The sequence below is a fragment of the Lipotes vexillifer genome, unplaced genomic scaffold, assembly GCF_000442215.2.
Source record: "Lipotes vexillifer unplaced genomic scaffold, Lipotes_vexillifer_v1.1 scaffold83, whole genome shotgun sequence".
In the NCBI taxonomy this organism is placed as follows: domain Eukaryota; kingdom Metazoa; phylum Chordata; class Mammalia; order Artiodactyla; family Lipotidae; genus Lipotes; species Lipotes vexillifer.
In genome coordinates this window covers 3,503,064-3,515,947 of record NW_006799780.1, presented here as the reverse complement: position 1 = coordinate 3,515,947, position 12,884 = coordinate 3,503,064, and the positions used below count along the sequence as shown (strand labels likewise).

The following is a 12,884-nucleotide window of genomic DNA, read 5'->3' as shown; positions in this document are numbered from 1 at the left end:
GGAAAGAGTCCTAAGAACTTGTCAGAGTTTTCTGAGCTACTGTTGTGTGAAGGGGCTCCCAAGCAAGCCTGGAGAAACGCCATCAACCTCAGCATTGTGTATATTAAATCAAATTATATACTGAATCAAATACTAGACAGGTATTTTCTTTAAAAAGGTGAAGGGAGGAGGGGTAAGGAAGGGAAGAGGGAAGGGGAGGTAGGGAAGAAAAATGGTAGAGGGAAAAGGCAAGCCAGGACTTCACAGACTTTTATTGCTCTAGGGATGAAGACTTGGGTTAGTGGTTAAAAAGAATCCACAAAAAGAGGATGGGAGGGAGAACTTCCTGGCCTGAAAATAAGAGACAAGGGAATAATTTCAGAGTAATCAACAAAAATAATGGAAATTAGTAAGAAATCTCCTTTCAGCAGAAAGGTTTGACAGGAAGGAGTCATTGAAAAGACAAATGGATAAGTCTGCGACCACAAAGGCTCCAACATAAGCAAGCCTGGTGGGGAGGCGGGGTGCGCTTTGAACCAAGGTTTTGATTGAAGGTAGACAGTGAAAGGAAGCTTTGTTAGAAGGGAAGAAAGTGAAATGAATCTTTGAACTATGAAGAGGGAAAGGGAAGAAAAATAACTGAAGAGATCCTAAGGATAGATGGCTACCTTTTTTAAGAGTTCAATTATGGAGATTTTTGTATTTCATATTGCTATTAGGTTATATCTTAAGGATGGCAGGAGGTGAACTTATCAACGTCAAATAGGACTGGAGATCTAGTGGGCTTTGCCACTAATTACCTTGGTGATCATGTAACTTCAGAATAAAATGTTTTAGTTAATTAGGAGACTTTATGAAATTAAATCTCCAACCCCAAACAAACAGGTGATTTACAAAAATCAAGTAAAAGTAGTAGAACAATTCTGCACATCTCACACAATTGCTTCCCAACTTCTGTTCAAGTAGACTGGCCCCACCTTGGGAGTTCTCTGTAGTAATCATTCCTCCAGACTCCTCAAATTCTGTTTTTTTCCTATTCGCCTACTATCAGTAAACCTATAACATGTACACCCCATTATTCTTTTAAAACAGAGATATTCCTGAGGAGTTACACGCAATGAAAATGCACGCAATGAAAAGGCACGCAATGAAAATGCACAAAGATGCTCACTATTTAGATAAACCACACAGCAAACACCCTTGTAGAATATCTATTAATTTATTGTGTTTTAAAATCTGGATTTTCACATATATGAGTTAAAAGTGCTACCCATTAAGGGCTTCCCTGGTGGCACAGTGGTTAAGAATCCGCCTGCCAATGCAGGGACATGGGTTCAAGCCCTGGTCCAGGAAGATCCCACATGCCGCAGAGCAACTAAGCCCTTGCGCCACAACTGCTGAGCCTGCCCTCTAGACCCTGAGAGCCACAACTAGAGCCTAGAGCCTGTGCTCAGCAACAAGAGAAGCCACCGCAATGAGACGCCCACGCACCGCAATGAAGAGTAGTCTCCATTCTGCAGCTAAAGCCCGAGTGCAGCAACAAAGACCCAACGCAGCCAAAAATAAATAAATATATAATTTTTTTTTAAAGTGCTACCTATTAAAAGTCCTAGCTAGAGATGTAAAAACTATCTGCACCAAGAAAACTACTGAAAATACAATGGCATTTCTACCAGAGAAGGAATTAATATAATTTTTAAAAGGAAATCAATATAAAACAGATTTTTAATATATTAAGACTTCCTCTTTAAATGTTTGCCTTGAGACACATTTTCCTGCTGTGTATTAGATTTATTTCTGCTACTTAATCCACTACCATATCTACTACCATAATCAGTATTCTAATTTTGAATTTTCTAAATAGTGAAGTGAAATTATTATATAATAAACATAATGAAACAGAATGAAAAAGGAGCCAACTTTACCTTTTATCTTCTACTCTAGAAACAAGGAATAAAGAAAATAAGAAAAACAGAACAGAAAGAGAAAAAAACAAAAAAAGATTTCCTATGAGCATCACAGTAGAAAAAGTTTCAAGTGCCAGAGATGAGGTTGGAACCTTGCTGTCAAATGATAGGAAATTAATATGGTCTTCCCAAAATGAGTTGGCTATCCTCATACCATTTAAGTACACATTTACCATCATATATCCTGTACGAATTTCCAGCTACTACAACAATCCCTTCACGTTTATAAAATCCAATTCATTTTTCCTAAGAAGAACCAACAGGAAATATTCATTATTCTCCTTATTCCAAAAGTTACTTGTTTAGTCATTCACTCATCAAGCATTTATTAAGTACCTACTATATTCAAGCTACTATAATAGGTCCTGGGGACACAAACGATTATTATGACACAGTTTCTGCCACGAGCCATCCCTCCTTGGTCTTTTTCTGAGGAGACTCTTAATCCAACCCCTCCTTAATATTGCTCTCTCTCCACTGTTCCAACCTTGATTCTCTTTCAGTTCCACTTTATACAATCTTTCTCTCCAAACCCCACATCTGTCCTGCCTTAGGCTGCTACACTCACCCTGGCAGGGCAGCCAACCAAACTAGTTTCTTTTCCCTGAGAAAGCCACGCTCTCTCAAACCCCCATCAGCCTGGCTATCATTCTCGAGTCTCAATTCTGGCATACTCTTCCGGGAAGCCTCGCTTAACTGCATAGACAAAGCTTCGTGTTCTTATGCTACCAGTGACTCTATAAGACCGTAACATTTGGCACTTTTGTTATAAGTGTTCGTTTCCATGACTACCAGCCCTGTAGACTGTAAGAATCTGGAAGGTAGCGACCTTACTCATTTTTGTATCTTCACCATCTAGTAATAAGCTTGGCACACAATAAATATTTTTAAGAATGAAGGAATGAATGGATGGATGGATGAACAATAATGTGCAAATCAGAGGATGGATCAAAAGGTGAGAATCCACTGCAAACATCTATCAATACAAATATTTCTTAGGGATAAGAATAATCGATCGGAACTTACTGCCAGCTATCTAAATTAATAAAATAAACTTGAAAGCGTAATAAAATATCTCAATTAGAAAGGTCAACTACTATAAAAAATGGAGACGAGCCCAACTCCAGGGAGCTTAAATGCCCTTTCTGGACCTCAAATACATCACCTGTATTTCTCTTAAACTCTGGTTTGGATTTTTTTTCATTCAAGCAATGGTCCCATTTATACTGGATTTAGCTCTAACACTCATACAGAACCTAAATGACAAGAAGCAGATAAACATGACATACACTGCCCCTAAAGTGTGCTCCGGCATGTTTCCCCTACCTCAGTCATTCCCCCTCCACCTTCAAGAATGTTCCCACATCTGCAAGTACATCACTACTACAACTCAGTAGTTTTTGGTAAACCAACCCACTGTTTTTCAACACAAATACCAACTTAAGAATCTTCCTATGCCGTAAAAATTTATGAAATCACAGGTTTGATTCACTAATTATACATTTTTAATATACCTTAAATAAATATTTAACTATGAAAGTAAAAAATATTTATTTTTGAACTGCTTGGAATTTTATCAAGTAAGTAAACCAAGTGTGACTCGGCTTCACCAGTGGTGGCCAGTGCTCAGAGTCACCCACTCCCAACCCTCCCTGTTCCAGGGCCACTCCTCTTTTGACCTAAGACTCTACACCTGAATTATGCCCTTCTCCAGGCTCTCTGAATTCACTTGGTTTTGAGTTTCCTTCAATTCCTTTCGAATTTTAACTTAAATACTTTTTTTTTTTTGGTAATAAGCAATAAAGGAGAAACTTTATAAAAAGCTAATATGACTTAATCCTCGTGACAGCACTCTGATAGAGGACAGGTAAAACTTCACTACGGTTATTTTTTGTCTGCTCAGATTGTTAATTCACCCAAGAACGGAAGGACATTCCCCATTGGTTGTGCTTTTAAAAATATTCTAACATGCTTAAATTTTAGGTGATACCAAAACAAATTTTAAACTGTTTTAAGTTATAAAAAATTTGAAAACGGAGTTTTCTTTTTCTCTGAGTCAGACTCACCCCACGTACAAAACTACGGTAAAGATTTGCACGTTGGATTATCAACATAATCCAAGTGCTTTTAAAATTTTATTTTAATCAAATTAAAGTAATATCAAGGAAGCAAAGTTCATTCATACTCAGAACAATCTCTAAAATAAGATCTTGATTAGAAGCACTTCTGCTCTGGGAAAGAGGAGTAAACACACTTTTCCCTCTTCCTCTCGCTGAGTACAACTCCCTGGACACTATACATAAAACAAACAGAAGACACTCTGAAAGGTGGACAGAAAGCAGACCAGCAGGGAACTCGAGACCTGAGGAGTGACACAGAGGTGAGTCCCTGGAGTTTACTTTTGCCACATATATCCCAGCCTTGAAGGTGAAGAAGCTGACAATCTGGAAAGGCCAACAGGAGCAGGCAACAAAGGTCCAACAGTCCTGCTCTCCCCAAACACCCAGGAAAGGTGCAGCCAAGCAAGACAGAAAACTCTTAGACAATAACCACTCTACTCCAGCCAAACACCACAGAAAGAAAAATGTGGTCCAACTCCACCCATGCTAGCAAAGGCCAAGGTGGGGAACCTAGACATCCTTTCTCACCAGACTGATAAATGGTATCAACTGGTCACGGTTAGTTTTTAGCCAAGTGTAATTTTCTAAATATCATGCAGCTTCAGAAAATTTTAAGAGTTAATATTGTAAAAAATTAACACACACCACTGATCATATCATTTGCAACAGACGGACTACAACTACATATCCCCACCTTGCCCTGGTTCTCTACCTGGCTCTTCGGCTCCTCCCTTTACGTTTCTTTCTATCCTTCTTCCTGACTCCCAACTACTGACATTCTCCAAACTCTTTGATCTTACCCTTTTCTCTGCACACTTTTTTCTTTCATGGGAACTGTTTCTTTCTTTCTTTTACCTCAACACTCGCACTAGGCCTCTTCTCTTTTATCATGCCATTCTTTGCCCAGAGACCCAATTGCCTTCCATTAGGAGTCCACACCCCTTGGCTGGATTTTAAGGTCCTTGACTCTCTCTTCCCCCCAACTCTCAACACGAAAGTTCTCCTCCAGTCGGAAAAGTCTCCCCACTGTTTTCACACTTCCTCTAATATTTCCAGCCTGTGGGCCCCAGAGCTCATGTCGTTTCCACACACACAACATACTGTCCTCCCTCCCCACTACCAATTCAAAGCCCCCTGTCCTGCAAATGCCCCCGTGCCAGCCAACCTCCTCCAATAGGCCTTCCTTGGTTATGTCAGGGCCCAGAAAGCTCTCCCTCTCTGTACTCAAAGTTGACCATCATCTGCTCTGTTCATCTGACTTGCCTCAAAAATCAGTTTCTTTGAGAACTAGTAAATATTAATTAATATTTGTTTATTGTTTTCTATACCTTTTCTCTTGACCAGTTTTATAAACTTATAACATCTCTAAGCTAAAGTGATCTGAACTGCAGTTAATACAGCACTGAAAATCATTACTTTCCCTTTGTTTCTCTCTATAGAGAGAATGTAAGAATGTATACATTCTTACAACAAATGGAAAAGATAACAATTAATATAGTAAGACTAATTTCCTAAGAACCAAACTGAAATCTATAAACACACTTTACATAAATGATCTATAAAATTTTACATAAATTATCTATAAAAGATAATTCACTGAAGAAAAATTGATAGTTTATCACTATTGAGAAAGAATAACTTTAGCTTAGTACTATCTTTCACTAATAGCTATTCACTCTAAATTATCATACAATACAAATTAATTCTGTATCTAGACAAATAAAAATAAAAGTGAAGCTTTTCGTAGTCTTTAAATTGTTATCCCTGGTATATGAAATGCTTTGGAGACCTCTTGTGGTCAAAGTTAAAAAATACAAAACAAAACAAAACCCCTAATACGTACTTAAAATGGATATCCTGTAATTCCAAAGCATTCTGCCTTTTCTCACAAATTTTATTACGTCTTCAGTATTAATAAAATATCAACCACTAAGTGACAAAAAAGGCTGCTTTTAACTTCAGGTTTATAGTGTAAGAAAAAAAAAAAGGAATTCTAAATCTGAGACTCAAGAACCTACCCATCACTATTTAAAACAAAGAAGATACCACCAGAAACACAAAACCAACTTTTCTCCTTGAAAATTCAATGCTATGTCATTTACTGGTAGTAAATACGGAACAGAGTTTTGGCAAGCTCTGTTCTTCATACCCTAATTAAAAGCATTCCCAGGCTTCCCTGGTGGTGCAGTGGTTGAGAGTCTGCCTGCCGACGCAGGGCACACGGGTTCATGCCCCGGTCCAGGAAGACGCCACAAGCCGCGGAGCGGCTGGGACCGTGAGCCATGGCCGCTGAACCTGCGCGTCCGGAGCCTATGCACCGAAACGGGAGAGGCCACAACAGTGAGAGGCCCGCGGACTGCAAAAAAAAAAAAAAAAAAAAAAAAGCATTCCCGATCCCCGTTGCTAACTTTTTTTTTCTTTTTTTTTTTTAAACAAGGCTAGGAGTTGTATCTCAGGTTGATAAAGGCTAAATTTTATGGATGTTAAAGTGGACCCACTAGCATTTAGGGAGAAATTAAGGTAGGACCACACTTCACACAGTAAAGCAAAATAAAAGTGAATTAGAAGTGGAATGTAAAAATTTTTTTTAAATAATAAATCGACTAAAATAAAAGTAATCATGTAAATGTTTTCAGAATAAGGACGGACATTTCTAAGCATAAAAATAATGGAATGCTACCATTAAGTATGGAGGCTTAATTGGTCCAGGCAGTACACTAAAAATACAGAGAAATAGTGAATTAATATATAATCAAAAATGTTTTTTCAAGAGAGTCAAAAAAAAAAGGAAATCCCCAAGGGCCAAAAACCATATGAAAATCATAGCTGTGGATGGGAGATGACACCATAAAGGGCCATGCACAGAGAGTAGAATATGAAGGTCCAACATACTTCTAGTAGGTGGTCTAGTGGAACAGAGGGGAGAGGCAGTATTCAGAGAGATAATGGCTCATGGGAATAACAGAAAGAACAGCTTCCATCTATAGAGCTTTCTATGCTGGGTGCTGTTTCAAGCACTTTGCCTTAATTTTAACTTATTTAATCCTCACAGCAATCCTATGAGGTAAACACTCTTACTTTCTCTATTTTACAGAAAAGGAAACTGAAGGACAACACAACTGAGTAATTCAACCAAAGTCACTAAGAGGAAAGCCAATTTTCGAACCCAAACCCTATGTCACAAGAGCCACACTGCTTGACCTTTTGACTTCTGAATCTCTACTGCTCCATTCTATACCTAGATATAGATCAGCTTTAGACTACACAGAAATGTGGATTAATTGTTGACTGTTTAGTTCATTATGTGAATAAAATAAAAAATTACATGTGGTTAGTAAACACAGAAAAAATTACATATGCCCAATGCTAACCAGAAAAATACAAATTAAAACAAGACAAAGGCCGTCATCAAATTTGGTAAAACCCACATATGACACCCAAACTATCTTTGGTATGCCAAATGGCTTCTGAATCTCATTTGATGAGTAAACATTTAGGAACATCCCCAGGCGATGCTGCCTGCCAGCCAAAAAATTCCATTTTGGCAATGTCTTTGTGGAATGTTTTAATGTTTTATTGAGTTTTGCCTTTATTACTTTATAAAAATAAGTGTTTTGTGACCATCTAGAGGGGTGGGATAGGGACGGTGGGAGGGAGACGCAAGAGGGAGGAGATATGGGGATATATGTATATATATAGCTGATTCACTTTGTTTTACAGCAGAAACTAACACAACAATGTAAAGCAGCTATATTCCAATAAAGATGTTTAAAAAAAAAGAAGACTTTCTAGTTAGAATGCTGTGATTATACTGTAGCTAGAATTGAATATATCCAATTTTCTGAGAATGAATAATAATCATAGTATGAGATATGATAATATAGTCTCAAATATTTTGTCTAGTTAAAAAAGTGTTTGCCACCAAAATGGGACAGATAATCTATGCCAACTGAAGAATTTCCACTTGTCTAAATTAATTTATACATTTGTCTGTTGGGCATTATATCTTGTGTGAAAGATTTCTAAATGATGTGCTGTTTCAAAATCTTAAAGTGCTCTTCATTTCTAGCTGTTGTTCAGCAGTACCGGTTTGAATCATAGTATCCTACGAAAAATAAATCATAAATTGTGAAAATAAATAAATGAAAGCTAAAAAAAATAAGTGGAAATCAGAAAAACCAGAGTGTTGATTCAACTGATCAATTTTAATCTCAATTACATCTAATTTAATCAAATATACACTCAGGTATGAAGGAAAATTAACAAAATCAAAGATATAAAATATGGGAAATATAGTTTTAGAAGACTATCTTTCAAATCTTTAGAGATTTTATTAACTTTTTTAGCCCTCCAAAGGCAGCATCCCTTATCAGTCTACTTGTCTGACTTTTAATTATCCAAGTTTGAACACCGTCAGAAAAGGATTAAGAACAAAATAAGGGGAATTCATGCAGAATTTTTCATCTATCCCATTGGCAGAAATTATTTCAGTGATCACTTCCCATGCCAGCAAGGGCTCAAACAACCTGCCTATACTATAGTGGTAGAAGTATAAATTAATATTACCAATTCTAGCAAGCAATCAAGAGTTTTCTAAATGTTTACACTCTCTAACCAATTAATTCCACTTTTAGGAATTTAGCTTAAGGAAATAATCAGAAATGCACACAAATATTTCTATGCATGGATATTCATCATAGCAATATTTGTAATACTGAAAAAAATGAATACAATCTAACAAAAGGGGAATAGGTAAATTACTGTATGATCCACTTATATGACTGAATGTTATGTAGTCATCTTGTCTTCACAAATACTCACTGAAATATTGGCAGATGCAATGATGTTCTCTAGAATTTGCTTCAGATAAATAATCCAGGGAGGGAGAGCGTAGAGTTATAGATGAAATGAGATTGGCTGGTTGAGAAATATTGAAGCTGGTTGATGGATTCATGGGGTTCACTAAACTATTCAGTATAATTTCATATACATTTGAAATTTTCCATAATAAAGTAAAAAAATACATGGGGAATTAAAAGAAAAACAGAATACAAACTGATTTTGCAACATGAATCAAAGTTTATAAACAAAAAATGATGATACATATACACAGAAATAATACACCAAGATGTTTCACAGTAGTTATCTCTGAGTTATAGCTTATTTTTATGGTTTTTTTTTTAACTCTCAACTTTTCCTAAATGAATATGGATTAGAGTTACAATCAGAAAAACATATTTTGAAAGCTACTTTGAAAGAATTTCAAGTCAGATGAAAAAGGAACATTCAACTCGAAGAACAAAGAAATATACAGAACTTCACTGAATCAATTAATTTGATTTTCCAACTGATTTGTCAACCTATTAAATATAAACCTTCGTGGGCTCTCCAGCCTAGTCTAAAGTCCGAATTCCTCAATATATAAAGTATTCTTCACCCAAGCCCCAGCCCACCTTTTCAGTCTCTTCTCCCACCAAACTCCTTGGGTAATAGTACAGAATCTTCTCACCTAGGCACCTTCATGTCTGTCATGCAATACATCATGTTTTGGGAATCCAGTTAGGTCTCTACACATCTGCCTCTCCTGCTGGATTATAAACTCTGCCAGACACATATCACAAGCACATCTTCTCCCTCCATACGCCATCGTGCCTAGCACACTGCCTCATAAATAAGAGGGGTGACCATATATCTAGTAAATTTAACTAGTGTACTGAGCCACAAATTGAAACTTGCAGCACAAATAAGGCATTCCCAAAATTATATAAACTTTCTAAGGAATGATTATCTGCAGAAACTGAAAATTACCAAATAATATCATTTAATAATATCATAAACCCTTTAATATCAAATAATTTCATTAAATATCATAACCCCCTTCAAAAAGAGCAACTTCTAAAAGCCTTCATTAAGGTGACATTAAGGGTCATTTTGGGTTTCTTTTTCAGAATTTCCACTACTACTGATGAAATATTTTTATAAAGAAAAATCATTTTTAACAACTTTATTATCAGTTTGGGAATCAGATCTAAGTTTCAGAATCAACATGACTTTCCAGCAATGTGCCAACTCACCTAACAGCTGTAGCCTTCTGGATGAGCATCTCGGTTTGCTCTGACAAGTCTGATGGAAGCAGAAGCTCCACTGGCTGCAGGCATAATATCCGAGTTTCTAGCTCTGAACGGGAAGCGGAGTCCTGGAAACTGTCAAACACAACCTCACCCGTGGCGGGCTGCACCCCCTAAAAACAAAAATATAATGGCACAGAAAATATATATTTTTCCCCATTATAACTATGACACAGCATTAATAAACGTGGAAATAGTAAAGACGACATTCACAAGTATGTACTTGCATTTCTAAAATGTCTGAAAATCTGTCTGCTTTCCAAGACTCTTAAATAAGAAGTCAGACTCACCAATCTAAACTATGCTAGATGGGATTTTAGAGAGACACCCTGAGTCCAACTAAGTCCTGGATCTAACACACCAGACTGAGTGACTGTGACAAGTCATTAAACCCTCCTGGGCCTCAGGGTCCTCCTCTGTAACTGGGGATACACCAGCCTACTTCCCTCACAGAGTTATTGTAAGGGTCAAATCAGAAAACAAATGAACACCTTCTAAGCTATAAAGTACTGTACAAATAGTGGCTGCCAATACTGAGAGTAAGAAGTGATATGTTTCTAGAAACGTGGCCACCAGAGTAGGAGTAAGATACTATTTCAATATATAAAATTAATCAATAAAAAATATAGGGGGGATGGGAATGTTTGTCCTGAAGGTGAGGTCTGGGTGGCTCACCACAGCATCCACTACACAGCTTTTCTTTCTGGCATGTTAATTTGTTTATTGGAGTCACATTCTTTTGTTTTTTTTTTAATTAAAAAGATTTTTTTTGGCTGCATTGGGTCTCCGTGGCTGCACGCGGGCTTTCTCTAGTTGCAAAAGCCTTCATGAAATCTGACATGTTATCACTTTGGGACCGCTGGCCAGCTGCTCCTGACTTGGCCACACGAAGGCTCAGACTGTACCAGCCTCTGAACTGAAGAGAACTAACACTATTCGCATATCTCTCACTACCATGAATGCGAGGTATTTCAATGAAGAGTATCAGGAGGACATCTACAAATCCCAGACTGGCATATGCAAGTTCTGAGGAATGGTGGAATAACCCAATGTATCTGGGTGACCTTTGGAGACAGCTGAGGCAGAGCTACAACAGGGCAGTGGCTGACACCCAACTCATAGCCCATCTTCTCCAGCTGTGTGGCTGATGGGTCACGGTATGCTGTCAGGCCTGAGCCTCTGAGGTGGGAGAGCCGAATTCAGGACATTGGTCCACCAGAGACCTCCCAGCACCACCTAAATGAATCTGTGAGAGCTCTCCCAGAGATCTTCATCTCAATGCTAAAACCCAGCTTCACTCAACGACCAGCAAGCTCCAATGCTGGGCACCCCATGCCAAACAACTAGCAAGACAGGAACACAACCCCACCCATTAGCAGAGAGGCTGCCTAAACTCATACTAAGTTCACAGACACACCAAAACACACCACCAGATGCAGTCCTGCCCACCAGAACACAGGCACCAGTCCCCTCCACCAAGAAGCCTACAAAACCCACTCAACCAACCTTATCCAATGGGGGCAGACACCAAAAACAACAGGAACCATGAAACCTGCAGACTGGGAAAAGGACACCCCAAACACAGTAAGTTAAACAAAATGAGAAGACAGAGAAATACACAGCAGGTGAAAAAGCAAGGTAAAAACCCACCAGACCAAAAAAATGGAGAGGAAATACGGAGTCTACCTGAAGAAGAATTCAGAGTAATGACAGAAAAGATGATCCAAAATCTTGGAAATGGATCAGGAATGAGGTTTGAGGAAAATACAAGAAACGTTTAACAAGGACCTAGAAGAACTAAAGAGCAAACAATGACGAACAACCCAATAAATGAAATTTAAAATTCTCTAGAGGGAATCAATAGCAGAGTAACTCAGGCAGAAGAACAGATAAGTGACCTGGAAGACAAAATAGTGGAAATAACTACCACAGAGAAGAATAAACAAAAAAGAATGAAAAGAACTGAGGACAGTCTCACAGACCTCTGGGACAACATTAAACGCACCATAATTTGAATTATAGGGGTTCCACAAGGAGAGAAAAAGAAAGGGACTAAGAAAATATTTGAAGAGATTATAGTTGAAAACTTCCTTAATATGGGAAAGGAAATAGTCAATAAAGCTCAGGAAGCGCAGAGAGTCCCATACAGGAGAAATCCAAAGAGAAACACTCCAAGACACATTAATCAAACTATCAAAAATTAAATACAAAGAAAAAATATTAAAAGCAGCAAGGGAAAAGCAACAAATAACATACAAGGGAATACCCATAAGGTTAACAGATGATCTTTCATCAGAAACTCTGCAAGCCAGAAGGGAGTGGCTGGACATATTTAAACTGATGAAAAGGAAAAAGATTACTCTACCCAGCAAGGATCTCATTCAGGTTGACAGAGAAATTAAAGCCTTTTACAGACAAGCAAAAGCTAAGAGAATTCAGCACCACCACCAAACCCGCTTTACGACAAATGCTAAAGGAACTTCTCTAGGCAGGAAACACAAGAGAAGGAAACGACCTACAATAACAAACCCAAAACAATTAAGAAAATGGTAATAGGAACATACAAATCGATAATTACCTTAAATGTAAATGGATTAAATGCTCCAACCAAAAGACACAGACTGGCTGAACGGATACAAAAACAAGACCTGTGCATATGCTGTCTACAAGAGACCCACTTCAGACCTAGG

General features: G+C 37.8%; 1 protein-coding gene across 1 annotated transcript in view; it reads right to left on the bottom strand.

The window, feature by feature from the left end:
* MSH3 (mutS homolog 3) overlaps positions 1-12,884 on the bottom strand; it is a gene marked incomplete at its 3' end in the record, with an annotated part of 88,404 nt that overhangs the window by 47,544 nt on the left and 27,976 nt on the right. Inside the window, exon 8 of the mRNA XM_007471985.1 lies at positions 10,141-10,307. Within this exon, the coding sequence (XP_007472047.1) occupies positions 10,141-10,307 (167 nt within the window). The remainder of the gene's footprint in view (positions 1-10,140; positions 10,308-12,884) is intronic.